Genomic DNA, 21,580 nt, shown 5'->3' on the forward strand with positions numbered 1-21,580 from the left:
TCATAGCACACTACTCACAATAGCGAAAAGTCGAAACTAGCCCAAAGGTCCATCAACTGAAGAATGGATAAGCATGTGGCATATCCACACAATGGAATATTATTCAGCCATAAGGAGAAATGAGTGCTGATACATGATATACCAGGAATGAACCTTGAAAGTGTTAATGCTGAGTGAAAAAAGCCCAACACAAAAGACTACTTATTGTATGATTCCATTTCTATGAAACATCCTGAATAGCCAAGCCATAGAGACAGAAAGCAGAAGTGGCTCCCGGGGTGGGGGGTGGGAGGCCTGCAAAAAGGAGGGAAGGGGTGGGAGTGACTGCTCAGTGGTATGTATGGCTTTCTTTTTGGGGGCAATGGAAATGTTCCGGAGCTAGATGGTGATGACACGCACAACATTGTGAATGTATTAAGTGCCACTGAGTTGTGTATTTTCAAATGGTGACTATGGTGATTTTGTGTTACTTGTATCTTATCACAATACCAGAGGCCCTCTGCATGAAGAGATTTGTGCAATAGGCCTTCTTTCCCTTGGCTTCCAGCACCCGGGACCCAGGCCTTTGCTCTGGCCAGAGTCTGCCTTCTTGGTCTTTGCTGCAGACTCCAGCCAGAGTCTGCTGTCTTTTCTGCAGACTCAGGCCGGAGTCTGCCATCTTTGTCTTCGCTGCTTCATTGCAGACTCAGGTCAGAGTCTGCTATCTTCGTCTTTGCTGCGGGGCCAGAGTGCCGCTCCTATAGATCCCCTCGCCCCCCACCCTCCCACTCATAGCAGGCATCCTGCCCTGCCTGGCCACCCCATGCCTGGAGCAGCTGGGTGGCCGCCATCTTTGTCCTTCTAATTTGCATATTCCCTCCTGATTGGCTGGTGGGCATAGCAGATGTATGGTCAATTTACATGTTTGTCTATTATTAGGTATATTATTAGGTAAGATAAGCAGAGGTTCCCCCTCCCCAGGCAGCCATAGTCCCGCCTCAGGACCAACAGCCTCCGAAACAGAGTGAGGGCTGGATTTCAGTCCCCTCCGCTCAGCAGGGGTGTGGCCATGCCATGTGAGACTCACAGATAGGAGACATTGCTGTGAGTTAGGAAAAGCTTCTCTGGTGAGTTGAGCTTTGAGCTGGACTCAGAGGATGAGCTGGAGTCATACAACAAGTGGAGGAGGGAGTTCCAAAACAGCAGAAAATTACAAGGAAAAGAGGCAGGAGGGGTGAGCTGCTGGAGAGGGCAGGGCTAGGCAGTTTGGCACCAGCCTGTTTTGGCTGATGAGTTTGACTTCATCTCCCAGGCAGGGGCTGCTGTGTTGTGCAGCAGCCCCACTGTGTGCATGCAGGTTGAGTGAGGAAGCCTCAGGCCACAGGGCACACTGTTCCCTATCGCATTACACTCACCTTCGTGCCTGGGTCTTAAGCCCCTGGACCTTGGATGCACCGCTGCCTTAGGTTGTTCTCCCCTTAGGGTGGCCATGCAGTTCTGGGTAGGAAACAGCAAAACAAATCCACAGCTTGAATAGCCTCTGGTCTCAGAAAGAGTGTGAAATGGCACCGGTCCATGAATTCAGAGCTCCATGTGCACAGTAGTCTTTGCTCTCACTGTGCAGAGAAAATGGCTCGGTTTTAGATCCTTCTGGATGGCTCAGTCCCTGTGCTAACTAAGTAAGGCATGAAAATCCTTAGCAAGACTCAGGGCTGAAGCTCCCGGGACAAGGCAAGTCCCAGATGAGGTGGAACAGAAGCTGCCAAGCAGCGCAGAGCTGACTGCGGGGCCAGAGAAGTCCTTCAAGTGTGAGACTGATTCCTTAACCGGAATGCTAATCAATTAACGAGCAGGGAAAGACACGTGCTCGTTATTCATTAGTCTCCCAGACGCCTCCTTGAGAAAATACAAAGAGGCTTCGGTGGTGGGATGCGCTGGTCAGAGGAAGGCAAGTGGGTAGCTCCCCTGGGTAGGGCACCTTCAGATGTGTGTTTTGTGGTTAAAATGGGGCCGCTGCCCGTCAGAACAGGCCTGCCAGCTATGTAGGAGCCCCCTCTTCTGGGCACTGCTGGTACCACATGTTCCCTCCACCTTTTCCCCAAATTCTCAAGAATCTTCTGACAGGATATCCATGTTCCTCATTTCAACCTTCTGGAAAAAGTCAAGGTTTGAAATTTATATTTTTCAACTGATCACAGTATGAACCTATTGCTTCCTAACGTAGGGAGGCCTTTGATTTTAGATTATAGATCTAATCACACTCTCCTCTGAGACCTGTTGTTATTTCAGTACTGTCTTCCATCACCCTTACGTTGGTCACTGAGATAGGAAGTAGAGATTGTTTTCCACAACTTGCAGGTGAGGTAACTAAGATGTAGTAAGGTGCTTGTACCACCTTCAGAAATTTCTCTTCACTCCCTAATCCAGGGGTGGGCAAACTTTTTGACTCGGGGGCCACAATGGGTTCTTAAACTGGACCGGAGGGCCGGAACAAAAGCATGGATGGAGTGTTTGTGTGAACTAATATAAATTCAAAGTAAAGGAGCGGAGGGGAGAGCAAGAGAACCGGATAGAACAGCCGGATCCGGCCCACGGGCCGTAGTTTGCCCAAGGCTGCCCTAATCTGTAAGCTTAACTTCTTTCCAAGTGTCCAAATCACGCTCTACAAAGGGTAACTTCTGGGGGGTCCCAGGGCATGGCTAACCCTCCCCATAGTAAGTACAGTATTCCGAGGGTACCACTTCCTGATTTTATATCAGGATTAGGGATGGTGGTGGGAGGGACAGTCTATATTACTTTTCAGCCTGAAGCAGCAAAACTTCACATTCTGGATTTTCAAAGTCAAGATTAATTTCATCTAAATGTATGGCATTACTACGTCAATTGGCTAAGTGCTTAAACAGCAGTGATTCCACGTATACATATGAAAGTACTTTCCTATGAATCAACCCCAAGATCAGAATGTGTTAGACAGCAGTTGGTTTGAGGTGAGGAAAGTGTTCTCACTCTACTCTGGGAGGAAAAAGCTCCAGGAGCCACTTCTAAGGTTCAAGACTCCCACCTAAGGGGTGTGCTTCCAGTTCATTAGACATCTCAGTGTCCCAGGGTCTCTTTGCACATCGTGCTTTGCTGTCTGTATGTCCAAGATTCGAGAACATCTATGGGACACAACCCCCTCGCGTGTTCCCATGACGCCAGTCATTCTCTCCATCACCTAAAGTCATGTTCGTCTCCATCCTCTTGCAGTCCAAGTCCTTGAGCGACAGTAAGAACCGCCACAAGAAGCCCAAGGACCCCAAGCCAAAGGTGAAGAAGCTCAAGTACCACCAGTACATTCCCCCGGACCAGAAGGCGGAGAAGTCGCCACCGCCCATGGACTCAGCCTACGCGCGGCTGCTACAGCAGCAGCAGCTGTTCCTGCAGCTGCAGATCCTCAGCCAGCAGCAGCAGCAGCGCTTCAGCTACGCCAGCATCCACCCCGCTCAGCTCAAGTGAGTCCCAGAGCCAAGGCTGCACAGGGTGGGTGGCTCCTCTCTACCAGCGCACCGGGCCAGCACCTGCAGCCAAGTCCCATGCTGCATCGTGCCTTACCTGTTATCTTTGGAAACTGGGCACACCTTTTCAGGAACATAGGCCGGGAGGGAGCAAGGATATCAGTGCCCCTGATAACAGGCCTCCCTGGGAAAAGGGAGGTGTGACCACGTTGAGACTGCATGTGGAACAGAGAGGTTTCTCTGCAGGTGGGGTGGGGGTTCCAGCTGTCTCCCTGTTCAGCCTTGGGTGCCGCTGGCCATTATGCTGAGTACAGCCAAGCTCCACAGGCTTGCTTCTGCTCCACAGGGCTGCACCTGCTAAATCATGCGTGGATATGCCCCACCCGTATGCCAAAGTCTCCGCCACTCCATCCGGTCTCCCCCAGACTCAGCCTGAGTATGACTTGCCACTTGGCAGCTAGCCTGCTGTGGTTTTCCTCCCCCTGCCTGATCCTTGTAGACAATTAACTTGTGATCTCATCTAAATATGTCACACCCTAAGGGTTCTGGTCACCCAATTCCAATATGTGGGGGATCTTTTCCCCACATCACCAAGCGATTCCCCAACACCAGCAGGGTGTCCAACAATTCAACTTCATTCTGACACTAGCTACCTGGAAATAGCATCAGATTGCACAGGAAAGGGCTCAGTCCCCAAGACTGGTGCTCTCACCTTCTTAAGATGCCAGAAGTTGTCCAGAATTGTTACATAGGCTTCTGGTCAACCAACTATAGATCGGATCCCCACAACCTACTCCTTGGGCTTGATTAATGTGCTAGAGCGGCTCATGGAACTCAGAGAAACATTTTACTTGCTAGATCACTGGTTTATTATGAAAGAATACAACTGAGGAACAGCCAGATGGAAGAGATGCATAGGGCAAGGTGTGGGGAGGGGCATGGAGCTTCCAAATCCTCTCCAAGCAGGCTACTCTGCCAGCACCTCCATGTGATCACCAACCCAGAAGCTTTATGGCCCCTAACCTTTTGGGTTTTTACGGAAGCTTCATGGCAAAGCCAGGGATGATTACATCATTGGCCATTGGTGAATTCAATCTCCAATCCCTCACCCTGCCTGGAGGCCAGGAAAGGCGGTGGGACCAAAAGTTTCTACCCTCTAATGATTAGAGTCTAATCACAGGATGGATTCTCCTGGCAGCCAGCATCCCTCCTTAGATAGAGTCCAAAAGCCACCTCATTAACATAACAAGATACACCTTTGTCACTCTCCTCACTTGGCAAATCCCAAGGGTTTTAGCTGTGATCCAGAAACTGTATGAACACCAAGAATATATTTCTCGTTGTATATCACAATATATAGATCTGACTGTATTTTAAGTCCCTCTTTTTTGTTTGTTTTCAGGGAACCAAATGAACAGATGGTCAGAAATCCAAACTCTTCTTCAACACCTCTGAGCAGTACCCCTTTGTCTCCTGTCAAAAACAGTTTTTCTGGTCAAACTGGTGTCTCTTCTCTCAAGCCAGGCCCACTCCCATCAAACCTGGATGATCTGAAGGTATAGGATTCAGCATGATTTTCTTTTCTTTTTTTAAACAAATATATCAGTACCTTTTAAATAACATTTTCACCAACTGATTTCTTGTACAGAACATGATGAAGAAGAATGTGGGAGAGACTCAATAGGTGACAGAGTATTAACTGCTATGGTTAAATACCCAAACTTGACTGGCTATGCAACCTTGGATTAGTTTCTTAATTTTTAGCATCTCAGATTCCTCATTTGCATAAATGGTTTGTCATGAAAATCAAATGGAATCGTGTATACATGATAGAGCGTAGCACAAAGAGTGCTATGGGATTGATATGAGCTCTGAGCCAGTGGTCAATCCCATGATGACCTCTTACCAGTCTCTGGTAAAATGAGGAAAATAAAAACCATCTAAAGGGCTTCTAATAAATCTAAGTATGTTCCTCATATCTAATATTTATTCAAAGTACTTATTTTCTCCCAATGTTTTGAATGCTGAAAGATACTTTCCAGTAGGAAATGATGATAGTAGATGAAAGCTGAGTGTTTCTGAAAAAGTTTCGTTTCCTTTTATTAAAAGAAATAACATATATATAAATGCCTAAGCAACTGAACGACCAGTTGACCAGTTGCTATGATGCACACTGACCACCAGGGGACAGACGTTCAACGCACAGGATCAGGCTCCCTCCTGTCTGGATCGTGCCTGCGGGGATCGGGCTATCCAACATCCCCCGAGGGGTCCCGGATTGCGAGAGGGCACAGGCCAGGCCGAGGGACCCCGTGCACCGGGCTTCTAGTTATTAAATAAGGATACTAGTCCTTATTTAACAAGATAAAATGTTGGTAACTCTATGTCCATTATATAATTTAAAGCAATATACTAGTCTATGAAATCCAGTCAGGGACCTTCTGAAATGTAGCAGCAACTTGTGACATGATATGTATGTGCTAGCAGTTTACTCTGGTCACTGACCACGGACCCTCAGTTACTGAGATGCCCCTGAGCTTTGAGCTGAGCCTGGTGTGGTTCAGAAGAACCCTCAGCACGGCGCATGCATTCGCCCAGGATTCACACAGAACTGAAAAGGCTGAGCGCAGTGCCTTGCTGCGCTATTGTGTGAGCACACCTGCTGTCTGCAGCGCCTCTTCACTCTCAATGATGACACCTGTTTACCCACAAAGGCTCTTACTTAGCATGTTTCCCAAAAGACTAAATTCATAGAAGTCCCCAAGTCTTCACTGGGCCAGTGCCATGGCCCTGTCTCAGTCCTCATTGCCACCCTCATTCCCACGTTCAGTACTTGGTCATTATCTTCTTTGAGGGGAGGTAGGATTGGGATTATCTCAAATTAAAGGAAATTCCATGGCTGCCAAGTGCCAATACCAGTAAATAATGTGTATATTGGGTCCTAATATCAAAGGTTTCTCTGTTCCTCCCACTTGGAATACAAATGCTCAGGTTTGCACTTGGCATCCATAAACCTAGACGGGGATGCCAGGAGCATGACAACGCTCTCCAGAGCAGTAGGGTACCACTTTCCACTCCCCAGATCATAAACCCATTGAGATCAAAGCAGGCTCTCTCACCTGGAAAACATTACACCATGAAATAAGCCAGACACAGAGACAAATATTGTCTGAGTCCACGTGTATGAGGTACCTCGCATAGTCAACTTCATAGAGACAGAAAGTAGATGCGGGTTACCGGGGGTGGGGGAAGTGAGAATGGGTCCTAATATGGGGAGTTCGTGTTTCACGGGGACAGAGGTTCAATTTGAGATCCCGAAAAGGTCTGGAGATGATGGTGCTGATATTTGCACAACATTGTCGATGTACTGGTGACACTGAGAAATTATTAAATGGTGAGTTTTATGTTACATGTCTTCTACCACAATAACACAAACTGGGAAGGTAGCTTGAGGAGCTGATGTGAGGGGACACTGGCAAGTTTATTCAGTCTGGGAACGCTGAGACTCAGGTACCAGCAGGTTCTGTTAGAAATATACCAAGTTGGTTGGCCTCAGCTGTGTTGTTGTGCATAGGGACAGAAATTTGGGGATTGTTTTCATAGTGGGGAGGGTTGAAACTAGAAGAGTGAATGAGATAGAAGGAGAGCAAAATGGAAAGAGTGGAGAGGAGGATGGAACAGAGAAAGGAAGGAGAGAAGAGAAATAAGGGAAGCAAATGATGTAATCTCACTTTGGGAAAGGAAGAAATAAGAGGAATTAATGAAGGTGACCCTCCAAAAAAGTAATCAGAGCCTGGCTAGTGTGGCTCAGTTGGCTGAGTGTTGTCCTGTGCACCAAAAGGTCACTGGTTTGATTCCCGGTCAGGGCACTTACCTAGGTTGCAGGTTTGATGCCCAGTCAGGGCGTACTGGAGGCAATCAATTGATGTTTCTCTCTCACATTGATGTTTCTCTCTCTCTTTCCCTCTCCCTACCTCTCCTCTCTAAAACCAATACAAACATATATATAATTTTTTTTAAATAACCAGAAAGGTAAGGCAATGAGGTGATACTTTCCATAAATGCTCATGTTTTGCTACATAGAAATTAAGGGGGGAAAGTACTGAGAATAGAGTTTGGTTTCTCATTAAAAACTTACAAGCAGTAATATCACAATCCATTTTTTGTGTTTGTTTTGTATCCAGTTTCTAACAAACTGGTGGTAGAGAGAGCGAATAAGAATGTGAAGGTGAATGGGAAATTTAAAAACTGGGGCAATATTTGATAGAGACTAAGAAATAATGGTTCATATTTTTTTAGAAGTGATAATGGTATTGTATCTGTGTGTTTTTTAAAAGTACTTATCTTTTAGAGATAGATACCAAATTTTTACAGATTAAATTATACAATTTCCTGAAACATAATTCAGAAAACGTAGGGGAAGAAGTGGTTTGGGTATAAATGAAACAAGATTGGGCATGAGTTGATAATTATTGAAAGTGGTTGGTGGTTATATGGGGTTCATTATATTTTTCTATCTAATGTATGTTTGAAATTTTCCATAATAAATGGTTTACATTAAATAATGATTGAAACAACAATGAATGTAGGAAGGAAGTGTATATAAAACTTTGTCCCAAGCATGCTCACACAGCATAATATTCTGAAATGTAAGGTAAACTGAACTCAACCAGCATTCAGTTTACTTTAGAATATGAGCTGCATTATTTGATAATGTACTTTAAATTATTCAGTGCCAGAACAGATTCCAAAAATAAATGCAGAACTCATTAATTGTAAGTAATTCAAAATTAAAACAATGAGTTGGCACTTTGCACTTTTTCCAACCAGCAAATCTAGAAGAAAATCTAAAATAAAAGCAATGCTAGCAAGACTGGGGGGAGGGGAGGAGAGCATATGTATTGCTTGGGGCAGTGTAAATTGCCATAATCCTTTTAAAATACCTTTTAGCTGAGTGTGAAATAATATTATTCACTATTGAAATACATTTGTGTATAGAGAAGTAAAGAATATTTTAAAAGGCAGTTGACTCACATAACAGATTCTATTTCCTTCTAGTCTTGAAATGCATATGGACATATTTTGCTTTAAAATAATTATGTGAGCATAAATTTCTGACATGCATTTTTGTTTAACAAATGAACATTTTTTATAACTCTTAATAGTCAAAAATCTTTTAATTTTTAATAGCAGCATATTATTTCACCACCTAGTTAACATTCCTTTGTTGGACATTTAACTTGCTTTCGAATGTTTACTGTTAAAAATATAATTTGTACATACATTTATTAATTTATCTAAATATCTCCCCAGGCTAAATACATAGGAATGGAATTTCTGAACCAAAACATATTACCATTTTTAGAAGTTCTTGCTACATATTGCCCACTTTCTGTCCTAAACATTTGTGCCTTGCTAGTCCCAGAAGCAGTATTAGCACTTCTCAGACATGGGTGTGCACACGAGTCACAGGGGCTCTGGGTAAAATGCAGCTTTCGATTCAGTAGGCCTGGGAGGGGCCTGAGATTCCGCATTTCTAACATGCTCCCCAATGCTGCCAGTGCTGCTGGTCCATGGACCACACTCAGAATAGCCTAGTATCTATAATAATAAAAGTATAATACGCTAATTAGACCGGACAGCCAAACGACCTTCTGGACATCATTCCTGATGTCCTTCCAGACGAAGCCATGGTGGTGGGGGCCAAAGCAGAGGCGGTTAGGGATAATCAGGCAGGCAGGCGAGCAGTTAGGGGCACCAGGCAGGCAGGCAAGTGGTTAGGGGCAATGAGGCAGGCAGGCAGAGTGGTTAAGAGCCAGTGGTCCTGGATTGCAAGAGGGTGCAGGTTGAGCTGAGGATCCCCCCCCCTCCTGTGCACGAATTTTGTGCACTGGGCATCTAGTTAAGTATAAAAGAGTTTAAAAACAAAACAAACAAACACAAACAAAAAACATTTTTAGCCTTGGCCAGTATGGCTCAGTTGGTTGGAGCATCGTCCCATACACCAAAAGGTGGTGGGTTCGATTCCTGGTCAGGGCACATCCCAAGTTGTGTGTTCCATCCCCAGTCAGGAGGCAACCTATTGATTGCCTCTCATATCAATGTCTCCCTCTCTCTCTCTCTCTCTCACTAATTTAAAATTTTTTATCCATTTATTTTTGCTGCTATTTAAGTAACACAAAGTGCTATTGCAAATTTCTTTGTCAATTAGATGAATACAAAAATATGTATATTTTTTGTTTGCAAATCTTGGACTACTAATGATGGTACACATACATTATTGGCCATTTAAAAATGTTCTCTTTTGTGAAGAATTGGATGATGTCCATTGCCCATTTGTATGTTGGGTGTCCATCTTTTTCTTTGGGGTTTTTAAACACACTTGGCCCATTGAGCATACTAATACTTTATTATTTTTCCTGCAACTATTTTTTCTTAAAATTCTATTTGCATTTGCATCTTCATTTCATGACTGATAGGAGTTTTCAAATATTTTTGTCAACTTTTTATGATTAGCTTCTTTGTTTTTATGCTCAAAAGGTCTTCCGCTACAGAATATCAGAAGGATATTTTGTATATATTCTTCTAGCTGTTTCATGGAATTATTGACATTTAGGTATTTAATACGGCTCCTGTTTTAATTATAAAAGTAATATGCTTATTGGAACTACTTAGGAAATACAGATAAAGAGAACCATTGTTAACATTTTAGCACATCTTTATCCAGATATTATAATCTGCAAGCACAGGCTTAAATATATATTCATATACACTATATATATATGTGTGTGTGTGTGTGTGTGTGTGTGTGTACTGTATATATATAATTCTTAGAAAATAGAATAAAGTAATTGAAACCTTTTAAATGTAATACTATACCATAAATATTTTTATGTCAACAAATATTTATAGCATCAGTTTTAATAGATCTAAAGTATTCCATCATTTGTATGCATTATTATTTATTTAGTTTCTATTTTTTTAGATATCTGATGATTAAAATTCATGAACATGAAAAAGTGCAGGGGTGAGATAATTATATGTGCATCCACATAAAAATAACAGCCCCTACATGCACTGACCGTGTGCAAGGTACTCTTCCCAGTGCTTTCCACTGTTTAAGCTACTTTAATCCTCATAAGAGAATATAAGGTGGTAGGATTGCCTCCATCATGCAGAAGCGGAGCTGGGGCACAGGATGACACTGAACTAGGAAGAGCAGGGCCAGCATTTGAATTGAGTGTCTTATTGCCACACATCTCTCTCTCAGTAGAGCACCGCTATCCGCCAGCTGTTAAACTCAGGACAGAGTGTTCATTTACAGCTGTGGTTCTCCAACACTGGGCCGGGACCACAGCATCAGCGCCCCTAGGAACTTGTCAGAAAGGCACCTCTCAGCCCCACCCTTGACCCGCTGAGCCAGAAACTGGTGTAGGGCCCCAGCTTACTTGTGTAAGAACCCCCAGGGGCCCCGCTACCTGTGTAAGAACCCACAAGCCTGGGTTCTGGCACCTGCTCAGGTTTGAGAATTGCCCACAAAGGGGACGAGTGGGGAGTGTTAGCATGCTGCAGGATGACTGGTTGCCAGTTGATGCCTGAACTTAGGCAGGTATCAGTCTTCTCATCTGTAAAATGGGGACAGGACCAGGATGGGATTGGCAGGCATCCCAGAGGTGCCTCTGTGGTTTGTGTGGGGCCTGCATTTCAAGGATATGTCTATGATCCTGGAGCCATGAAAACATGGTATATGACATATTTTAAGAGCATTATTAAAATTGTGCAAAACTGATTTATATTGGGTGCAGGGGAGGAAGTGCGAAGGCAATAATAAAAAGAGAAGTGGACACTGTGAAACTGCATTTGTGATCTTTTAAAGTTAATGTAATAATAATGCACGTTTAAAACATCGTCATTAACAGCACAGTAACGTGCCTGCTTGCTTCAGGTTTCCGAGTTAAGACAGCAGCTTCGACTCCGAGGCCTGCCAGTGTCAGGCACCAAGACGGCGCTCATGGACCGGCTGCGGCCCTTCCAGGACTGTTCGGGGAGCCCCGTGCCCAGCTTCGGGGACATCACCACCGTCACCTTTCCCGTCACGCCCACCGGTGCTCTGCCCCATTACCAGTCTTCCCCGTCCGCCAGCGCCTTGTCCAACGGCTTCTACCACTTCGGCAGCACCAGCTCCAGCCCCCCCATCTCACCCGCCTCTTCCGACCTGTCGCTGGCCGGGTCCCTGCCCGACACCTTTCACGATGCGTCGCCCTCCTTCGGCCTGCACCCGTCCCCGGGGCGCCTGTGCCCCGACGAGAGCCTGGTCAGCAGCCTGCACGGCGGCAGCGTCCCTCCCGAGCTGGACGGGCTGGACTCCGAGAAGGACAAGATGCTGGTGGAGAAGCAGAAGGTGATCAATGAGCTCACCTGGAAGCTGCAGCAGGAGCAGCGGCACGTGGAGGAGCTGCGCCTGCAGCTGCAGAAGCAGAAGAGGAGCAAGGGCGCCGAGCAGGAGCCCCCACCCTTCCTGGGGGCGCCCATCAAGCAGGAAGACGCGGCCTCCAGCTGCCCCTTCGCTTCCCGGCAGGTCTCCGCGCACAGACCCTGCGGCTCGGACAGCCAGGCGCAGGCTGGCGGCGCTGCTCCGCTCCTGCTGCCCCCGAGCAGCGGCCACTGCCTGGAGGCCTCAGGGCAAGCCCACGCACTGTCCTCCACGTTCCTCAGCCCGCAGTGCTCACCGCAGCACTCGCCTCTGGGGGCCGTGAAAAGTCCGCAGCATATCAGCTTGCCCCCATCGCCGAACAACCATTACTTCCTACCTTCAACTGCAGGTGCTCAGGGAGAAGGGCACAGGGTCTCCTCACCTGCCAGCACCCAGGTGTGTACTGCACAGGTAAGAACGCCTTGCCCACCCCCGCTGCACCCCCTTCCTGGAAGTGGGGTGTGGATTTGCAGAGCTAAGAGCTGGTGTTGGAACTTTCAAAGTCCAACAGCACCTCCCGGACACGAAGATTCTGGGGCCTTCAGAATAGACGGGCTTGCTTCTCTGGGGCGGAGATTGGCACCCTGGTTCTGTAAAAAGCTGGATAAGAAATATGTTTCGCTTTGGGAGCATTATGGTCTCTGTCACAACTACTCAACTCTCCCCTGTAGCATGAAAACAGCTGCAGACAACTTATAAACAAGTGCACGTGGCTGCGTTCCAGTAAAGCTTTATTTACAAAAACAGGTTTGGCTCCCAGGGCTGTAGATTGCCAAACTCTGTTTTAGGATTCCTTGGCACCAAGCCTCAGCATAGGCCCAACCAATTCATTCCAAGAGTCAAGGGGAAGTTGCCTGGTCTCTGTGTGTTGGTCTGCAGAGTGCAAATATTTACTGAGCACCTACTGTGTGCCAGCCCAGACCCTCTTCCAGTCTCCGGGGACTAGTGCTGAACTAACCAAAAAAAAATCCCTATTCTCATGGGGAGGCAGACAGTAAATCTAAAAAATAAATAAAATATATAATGTATTAGAAGATGATACATCTTATAGAGAGAAAGCAGAGAAGGGGGGTGAGGCGTTTGGAAATTTGCAACCTTAAATAAAAGGGCCAGGGACATTTGAGCAAAGCTTTCAAGAAGTAAAGGAGAAAGCCTTGTGAATATTTGGGGTGCAGGCATTCTATGCAAAGGAGGAACAGCAAGTGCCAAGGCCCTGAGGAGGGAGCGTGCATGGAATGTTCAAGCATCAGGTGGAAAGCCAGTGTGCTTGGGGTAGAATGAGAGTGGAATTGTAGGAGACGGCTCAGAAGAGTAACTGTTTCAAAGACTAGAGACCAAGGTGATCATCAAAGACTTTACTTTGTCTATGAAGCCAAAGAATTATTAGGAACATCTCTTTAAGTCTATCTGAGAAAAGGTTACATCAAGCATGTCAAACTCGCGGCCCACCAGCGCGAGTTTGCCATGCTTGGATTACATCATGAAAAGATTCTGAGTGCTATGGCATTAGAAAGAGAGTAGGAAGAAAACTGGCATTAATTGCACTCCTGCCATGTACATGTATATGTATATGAGTAATCTTGTTAATTGTCACAACAATCTTTTGGGCTCTGATTCATTGTTCTTTATTTGCTGCTGGGGAAAGTGTGGCTCAGGGAAGTGAAACTGGGATTATCTGATTCTAAAGTACATGCTCCTTTCACACTGACTATTCTCTACCTTGGGTGTAGAGGTGTGGCCATAGGTAATGAGAAGACATTTTTGCAAACCCAGTGGAGCAATACATTCAAATGAATGATGCCCACCCATTTGGGAGGAGTTGGGACTGAAATGCATTATCATCATCATTGACAACATTTATTGAATGCATAGTATCCTGGGCAACAAAGGTAAACACAGCTCTTTTTACATAGCTTTGCACATTCAGTTCTAACGATATCGATACTCTCCAGAAGAACCAACATTTGTACAGTGATTTACAGTTTACAAAGCACCCTTTGAAGACATGAGTGATTGCTTGATAAAAATATATTGAGCAATCCAGGATAACATTACTGACTTGTGTCTATGACATTGTGGTGGGGGTAGGGGTGGCAGATTGATCATGAAGGGCTAGAAAAGTCCGGTAAGGCTTTGAGAAGGGGGTAGACTTAAAAGGAAGTATAGAGTTCAAAAAGGGGAGTCAGGAAAAGGGCATTCCATGAGGGGAAAAAAACACGATAGGGAGGTAGCATGTACAGGGCATGCTAAGGGAAGCTCATGGAGGGATTCATGGAACTTAAACTTGCAGAAGGAACTAGTACTTGACTAAAGTCTTGAACACTAATGTTGAGGGGAAGAAGTGAAACCCTATGCTGTGGATATGTAGGAGCCCCTGAATGTTTTGAGCAGTAGGTGATACATAGAAGCCAGAACTGAGACTTTGGTAATGGAATTTACCAGGGCCAGTTGTTTCAACAAAGGCTACTCTCAAGAATGCCACTGATGGTCACTTGTGCTTCTTTCTTTCTACAGAACTCAGGGGCACATGAGGGCCATCCTGCAAGCTTCTCCCCACAGCCTGCCAGCCTCCACCCGCCTTTCTCTGGAGCCCAGGCAGACAGCAGTCATGGTGCTATGGGCAATCCTTGTCCCCAAAGCCCAGGTGTACAGCAAAAGGTAGGCATCTAGAAAAAGGTTTAAACGCGGGATTGACTTTGTCTCTTCTTTCTTTTGTGGATCCTTTTCATCCCAATGATGAGGTTCAATGGCAGGAATAAATGACATTTTAGATAGAAACAGGCCTGAAATGGATGTACCGATATAAGTTATCGGAGGTACTTCAAGAAGTCATTTCCCAGCATTATTCTAGAAGTCATGGTGAATAACATGACCCTGGTATGTTTGTGAGACACTGTGGCAAATAAACCGGTTTCCGTGAAGCTGAAATAGGGGAACATGGGACATACTGCTGGAGAAAGTGGAAAACACGGATCTATGGAAAGGATCAGAGGGATCCAGAAAGTTGGAGTCACAGTGCAATATCTCTGCAAAAAAAAAAAAGGAAGAGATGATGCATTTCAGCAGGTGGAAGATGAGGGATGTGAAGGATCCAGGATTTGGGGAGTCCAAGGACAGGGGGGAGGTGATAAGGAGCAAGCATGATGGCCAACACAGAAGTGCTGCATACTGCCTGCCGGGGCCAGGGTCCTGGAGACAGAGACCCTGGAGTGGCCTATCCACAGGGCACACTCAGTGCACGAGGCTGGTCTCCAAGAGATTCTCCCAGCCATGCCTGCAGCTCTCTGCAAATGCACCAGCCCTGAGTGGAACAGCTGGGGGATAAGTTACTCTGGAAACTCCTAGGGTGGTGCACTTCTTTGGATTGGACTAGATTCTTTTACTTCATTTCCTTTTCTCATCTTGCTTTCTCCTAACAGAAGAGGGTGCAACGTGAAGCAAGTAATGAATCTGTGAGGTTCCTATTCTAAAATGCCTCCAGCAATAAATCCATAGTGATATATACTATTGTTAATCTACTGGGTTTGTTTTCCTAGCCCTCACTCTCTTTTTCCCCTTAAATCTATTTTTCCAAAATTTAGCCCATAGTTTCCATTACAGAATCAGTACCATATCTGACACATGAATTGTCTGTTTCTGCATTTGACTCACACAGATGGCTGGTTTGCACTCTTCTGATAAAGCAGGACCAAAGTTTTCAATTCCATCCCCAACATTTCCTAAGTCAACTTCAACAGTTGCAGAGATAACACAGCCTCCATCCTATGAAGATGCAGTAAAGCAGGTAACCACATGATTTGTTCTTTATTGCAGAATAGGCTGGCTGAATTGGACTATGTTTTACATGGGTTCATGCATGTGGATTCTGGTATTGAGTGCATCTGGTGCCTCCCACCAGAATGGACAGTGTCTAGAATGCTAACTATAGAAAGGTGCTGATGTGTATGTAAGCTGTGTGAGGCCAAGAGAGAGAAGAGGGTTCTCTGGGTACCCAGATGACTGGACTTAGTGCCAGCTCGGCCACCAGACAGCTGCACTCCCACTAAGGCTGGGCAAGTACTCAACTTCTCTTATATGAAACAGGGTCAATATCTCCTTTGTAACAATTCCAAATGATATAATACTTATCTCTACCATTCTAATACCAAATGTCCAGGCACCAGATAGGTACTCAAATATATGAGAGCAATGGTCACTGTGACTCTTTCTGGGGTTCTTTCTAGCTTCAAATTTCACTGTTCCTGGCAATATATTGATGGTTATGGAGCTGGATAATAACAGAGGTTCATTTATGTTTGAAATTTTTCAAAAGAAAAGGTACAAAAAGAAAAGCAATTAATGGTCTTATTTTCCAAATGGCTTGAGTTTGGATAAAGTATCAGCTAACCCTTCATATGTGCTCAATCCAGAAAAGATCTACATCCCTTTCTGGATACTGGTATTCCACATATCACATCAGCCTGCAGTTAGGTTTTACTTGGCTTAGAGAGTATTTTAAATATGTAGGAGATTTTATGCAAAAATTAGGCTTTCTCATTTCATAAAAATTAGGAGATGTGTCTACACTGAGGCCACATTTCTTTCAGAAAACAGTCACCTGAGGCAGCGTATCCACTGCCTTCTTGAACCATAGGTTCAGCACTCCACCCTTCTCTCCTATTCTACATTGGGACCATTTGCATTGCCTGCCAGACCCTGCATGCATCTAATGTCTCCTGGACTGGAGAATGACTCGTTCTTGGAACAGTGCTCCCATCTGTATTGATTATTGACACCTGTGTTTATTGGGACTGGACTCACAGAGGAGTGAGATCAATATATGTCTTAGTTCTCCACATTTCCTTTCCCTGGTATCTGTAAATATCACAGTTTCAAAAGAAAAGAAAAAGGCCAAGCAAAGTGGATTTCCATAAAAAAGACTCTACTTAATGCCGATGAGCCAGAGGGGAGGGGTCCAGTCCCTACAAGTGTTGACAAGTTCCACAAACTACGGCAATGAAGAACTAGGGAAATATGAACCACATTCTTGGGACATATTCACTTCAAAGTGAGATAAGGGGCCAAAAACCAGTTACACCCATGTTTATAGTAGCATTATTCACAAAAGTCAAAAGGTGTAAGCAAACCCGTGTCCATCAATGGATGAATGGATAAACAAAATGTGGTATATACATACAATGAATATTATTCAGCCTTAATGAAGAAGGAAATTCTGACATGGATGAACCTTGAAGACATTACGCCAAGTGAAATAAGTCAGTCACAAAAGGAAAAATACTATATATGAATCCACTATATAAGGTATCTAGAGTAGTCAGATTCATAGGGACAGAAAGTAGAATGGTGGTTGCCAGGGCCTGGGAGGAGAATGGAATGGGGAGTTGTTGATTAATGGGGACAGAGTTTTACTTTTGCAAGATGAGAAAAGTTCTGGAGATGGGTAGTGGTGATAGTTGCACAACAATGTGAATGTACTTAATATCACTGAACTGTACACTTAGGAATGGTTAAGATGATAAATTTTATGTTTTGTGTATTTTACCACAATTAAAGTCAAATCTAGTTCAAAAATATGTGGTGCTGCTTTTAACAATTTCCTATCGAAGAGGAAGCCACCTTCTGACTTCTCTGTCCTCCTTTGGTTAATTCATAATAGCAAATGACTCGCAGTCAGCAGATGGATGAACTCCTGGATGTCCTCATTGAAAGTGGAGGTAAGACTGCCTGTGTTCTGCCCATCAGGATACTCTGCACCTGCATGTACTCTAGGGAGCAAGCCCAGCTGCTCACTGGAAATGGGACTGAAAAGTCTATGGGTACAGTGGTCACTCCATCTGAGCTTCCTGTCCACTTTGGAGCAGACAAAGGAAGGCATTGTGGGTGACTCCTCTCCGCCATTGTCCCTTGTCCTCGGAACATTTCCACCAATCATTTTAACAGTTTTCATGTTCCAACTGTTTCCTAACTTTTCTCTTTTTATAATATTTCTGCCATTCTAATCCCAATGTCCCTATCTTCATTGTGAGAAGGATGGAGAAGATAAAACAAGTTTTGTGCTACCTACTCAAAATGATATTCAATTATTAATCTCCCATTAGATGGTCCATTCATGCTTAAATGTCTTTCAACCTAGCAATAAAAATTATCGACATATTCTTTTTGCCCCTTTTAAGTCATGTATTTATTTTTTTAATTATATAATATGTACTTAGAATTTGAAACCATATAAATGAATAAGGTCACATAGGAGAAAGTGTAGATAGAAAAAAAAACTCAGGTAACAACACTTAAAGTTTCAGAGAAAGAGGGTCCAGACTCAAGGCTGCACTGGACCAAGTCCCCACCTTTGGGCAGTTTGCAGTCTGGTGAGGGAGATTGACAACAAGCAAGTGAACAGGCAATTCCTCCATTGTAACAAGAGAGAAGAAGGAAAAGATGGGCACAGATGTATATATCTTTATAAGTTTTATGATGGAAAGATGAGAAGGTTCATATAAGACACCTTTATATTTTAAATAAAGTATGTGGCAAGGTCAGCAGGGAGTCAGTGTGCAGAAGGGGAGCAAGAAAAGAAGAGAAGTTATTAATCAATCGTGAATAAATTGAGTTTTCTGGAAAAACATAGTAAGATTGCTAGGCAATATTAAATGCCAATTGTAGTCTTGACATGAACTTAAAGGAAACTGGTAAGTTTCATTGTGTAATTATTCTCTTACAATGTCCAGCTAATCCAGGGTAGGCTCAGAAAATATAGATGGTAAGATTTACCCAAGTGTGGAGTTTTGCCATGGGAGAATAGTGGAAGGAGAAAAGAGCAAAGACATTGAGGGTATTTATAAGAGAACTAGGGGCCCAGTGCACAAATTCGTGCACCTTGAAAGGAACCTGGGCCACGAGGCTGTGATGGGCACAGGGGCAGGTCTTGGCCCATCCTCCACGTTCCCTCCCGCCATAACCCCAGGACCCTCTCTGCTGGCAGTACCACTCCCACCACCACTGCTCCCACATGCTGACGGCACCGGCCCCGCTCACACCCACTGACGGCATGAAGTGATTGGGGCCAGCACTAGCAGCGGGTGCAAGTGGGGCCAGCACCAGGCACCAGCAGCGGGTGTGAGCAGTGGCTCCGGCAATGGGTGCGAGTGGGGCTGGTGTCAGCAGCAGGTGAAGCAAAGAATTTTCAGTAACCACCAGAGGCTGGCCCCAATGACAGTGACTGGCACCCCATCTTGGTCTGGCACCCCCACTCACCTGCTCCATTATCCTACCACAGCCGACACCCACCATGTTCTGCATGTGCCCCCTGGTGATCAGCGCACATCATAGTGACCGATTGTTCGGTTGTTCAGTTGTTCCACCATTTGGTCTATGTGCATATTAGGGTTTATATATGTATATATATATACTAGAGGCCTGGTGCATGAAATTCGTGCACTGGGTGGGTGTCCCTCAGCCCAGCCTGCACCCTCTCCAATCTGGGACCCCTCAGGGGATGTCTGACTGCCAGTTTAGGCCCGATCCCAGTGGCCTAAACCAGCAGTCGGACATCCCTCTCACAATCCAGGACTGGTGGCTCCCAACTGCTCGCCTGCCTGCCTTCCTGATTGCCCCTAACCGCTTCTGCCTGCCAGCCTGATCACCCACTAACCACTCCCCTTCCAGCCTGATCGACACCTAACTGCTCCCCTGCTGGCCTGATTGCCCCCAACTTCCCTCCCCTGCCAGCCTGGTCACCCCCAACTGCCCTCCCCTGCTGGCCTGGTCTCCCCCAACTGCCCTCCCCTGCTGACCTGGTTGCCCCCAACTGCCCTCCCCTGCCGGCCTGATCTCCCACAACTACCCTTTCCTGCTGGCCATCTTGTGGCGGCCATCTTTGACCACATGGGGCGGCCATCTTGTGTGAGGGTGTGAGGGTCAATTTGCATATTACATCTTTATTATATAGGATATACATATAATTATAATGGTGGACCAGATGATATATATTAGAAAGAAAAGAAATGAAAACCAGAAGGGGTGGATGGATGGTGATAAAATAGTTGTGTCTGTAGATTAGAGTGACTCCTTGTGGCTGAGGAATGGTTGTTGTTGGGTAAGTTAGATGGATAGGAGGTGATGCATTGAGAGTGGGAAATTTTGCTTAATATTGAGCTTTCAGAGGGATAAAGTATTTGGAAATGATAAGGTCCAGGATGTGTCCAGCAGAGTGAAAATGAAGGAATCACTGAAGTTGAGGGCGATGGTAATGTCAAGAAACTGAGAGGCCAGCTGGACAATGGGTGACTTCTGAGGATGCTGAAATTACAGAGAATGACAAGAGTTGAAGTCGGGAAAAGGCAATGAACTAGAGAATAGAGTTTTCAGTGGATGAGGAGGCCTGTGTGAGGTAGGATGGTGGGGAGAGCAGCATGACCCTGAAAACCAGGAGTTATAAGCTGGAGTAACAATCAGAGAGTGGCAGTAGGAAGACTCACCTTCTGCTCTGAAGTACAGGAGCCCACACTTAGGGTGTAACAGAGGATGCAATGTCCTCAGGGGACAGACAGATGTCAGTGAAGGAGCTGGTAAAGGAACCCACTTTGAGAATTTGATAAACACAAAGTGAAATTTCCAGAAAGAAACGATGTGCGGAGAGGAGACCAGGCAGGGTCAGGGGGATAGGGATGTATAGAGCAGTCTGGAGATGAAAGAGGGTAGTGAGCAGTGACCAGAGAAGTATAGCCATCTCCTGCATCTGAGTGTAACTCATTCATTCCAAAGATTCACATTGTGTGGCATGCTCTATTTGAAGTGATTTGACAATTCCCATTGTGTTTTACCAACAGAAATGCCAGCTGATGCCAGAGAGGATCATTCGTGTCTTCAAAAAGTCCCAAAGATGCCTAGGTCTTCCCGAAGCCCTACTGCTGCCCTCCCCAAGCCTTCTGCTCCCTTTGAACAAGTGTCTTCAGGAGGCCAGCTCTCATTTGATCACTATGGCACAGACAGTGATGAGCACCTTGAAGTCTTATTAAATTCCCAGAGCCCCTTGGGAAAGGTGAGCGATGTTGCCCTTCTAAAAATTGGGAGTGAGGAGCCTTCTTTCGATGGCATAATGGATGGATTCTCTGGGAAGGCTGCAGAAGACCTCTTCAATTCGCATGAGATCTTGCCAGGTCCCCTCTCCCCGATACACACTCAGTTTTCACCTTCTTCTGTGGACAGCAGTGGGCTGCAGTTAAGCTTTACTGAATCTCCCTGGGAAACCATGGAGTGGCTGGACCTCACTCCACCAAGTTCCACACCAAGCTTCAGCTCACTCACCACCAGCGGCCCTAGCATCTTCAACATTGATTTTCTGGATGTCACAGATCTTAATTTGAATTCCCCCATGGACCTTCACTTACAGCAGTGGTAGAATGCCTGATGCAAAAATGTTAAGGAAGGCCAATAGGAATTCTACAACCACAAATATTTGTATTATCCAAAAGGAGGAGCAGGAGGAGAGGGAGGAGGAGGAGGAGGAAATTTAAAAGAAGCAATGGAGATTTCTGTGACAACAGCACAAATAGGATATATGTGCATATATATATATATATATATATATATATATATATATATACTAATATTTACCAACATTCAATGACTGTTGTTG

General features: G+C 45.2%; 1 protein-coding gene across 2 annotated transcripts in view; it reads left to right on the forward strand.

Moving 5' to 3' along the window:
• MYOCD (myocardin) overlaps window positions 1-21,343 on the forward strand; it is a gene marked incomplete at both ends in the record, with an annotated part of 92,803 nt that extends 71,460 nt beyond the window's left edge. For both annotated transcript variants that reach the window (XM_080678740.1, XM_080678741.1), the window contains 7 exons: window positions 3,226-3,470; window positions 4,876-5,029; window positions 11,419-12,357; window positions 14,461-14,604; window positions 15,602-15,730; window positions 17,603-17,660; window positions 20,772-21,343. In XM_080678740.1, the coding sequence (XP_080534866.1) occupies window positions 3,226-3,470; window positions 4,876-5,029; window positions 11,419-12,357; window positions 14,461-14,604; window positions 15,602-15,730; window positions 17,603-17,660; window positions 20,772-21,343 (2,241 nt within the window). The remainder of the gene's footprint in view (window positions 1-3,225; window positions 3,471-4,875; window positions 5,030-11,418; window positions 12,358-14,460; window positions 14,605-15,601; window positions 15,731-17,602; window positions 17,661-20,771) is intronic.
• Window positions 21,344-21,580: the final 237 nt, after the last annotated feature.

Source organism: Plecotus auritus (assembly GCF_963455305.1).
Source record: "Plecotus auritus genome assembly, chromosome: 7".
NCBI lineage: Eukaryota > Metazoa > Chordata > Mammalia > Chiroptera > Vespertilionidae > Plecotus > Plecotus auritus.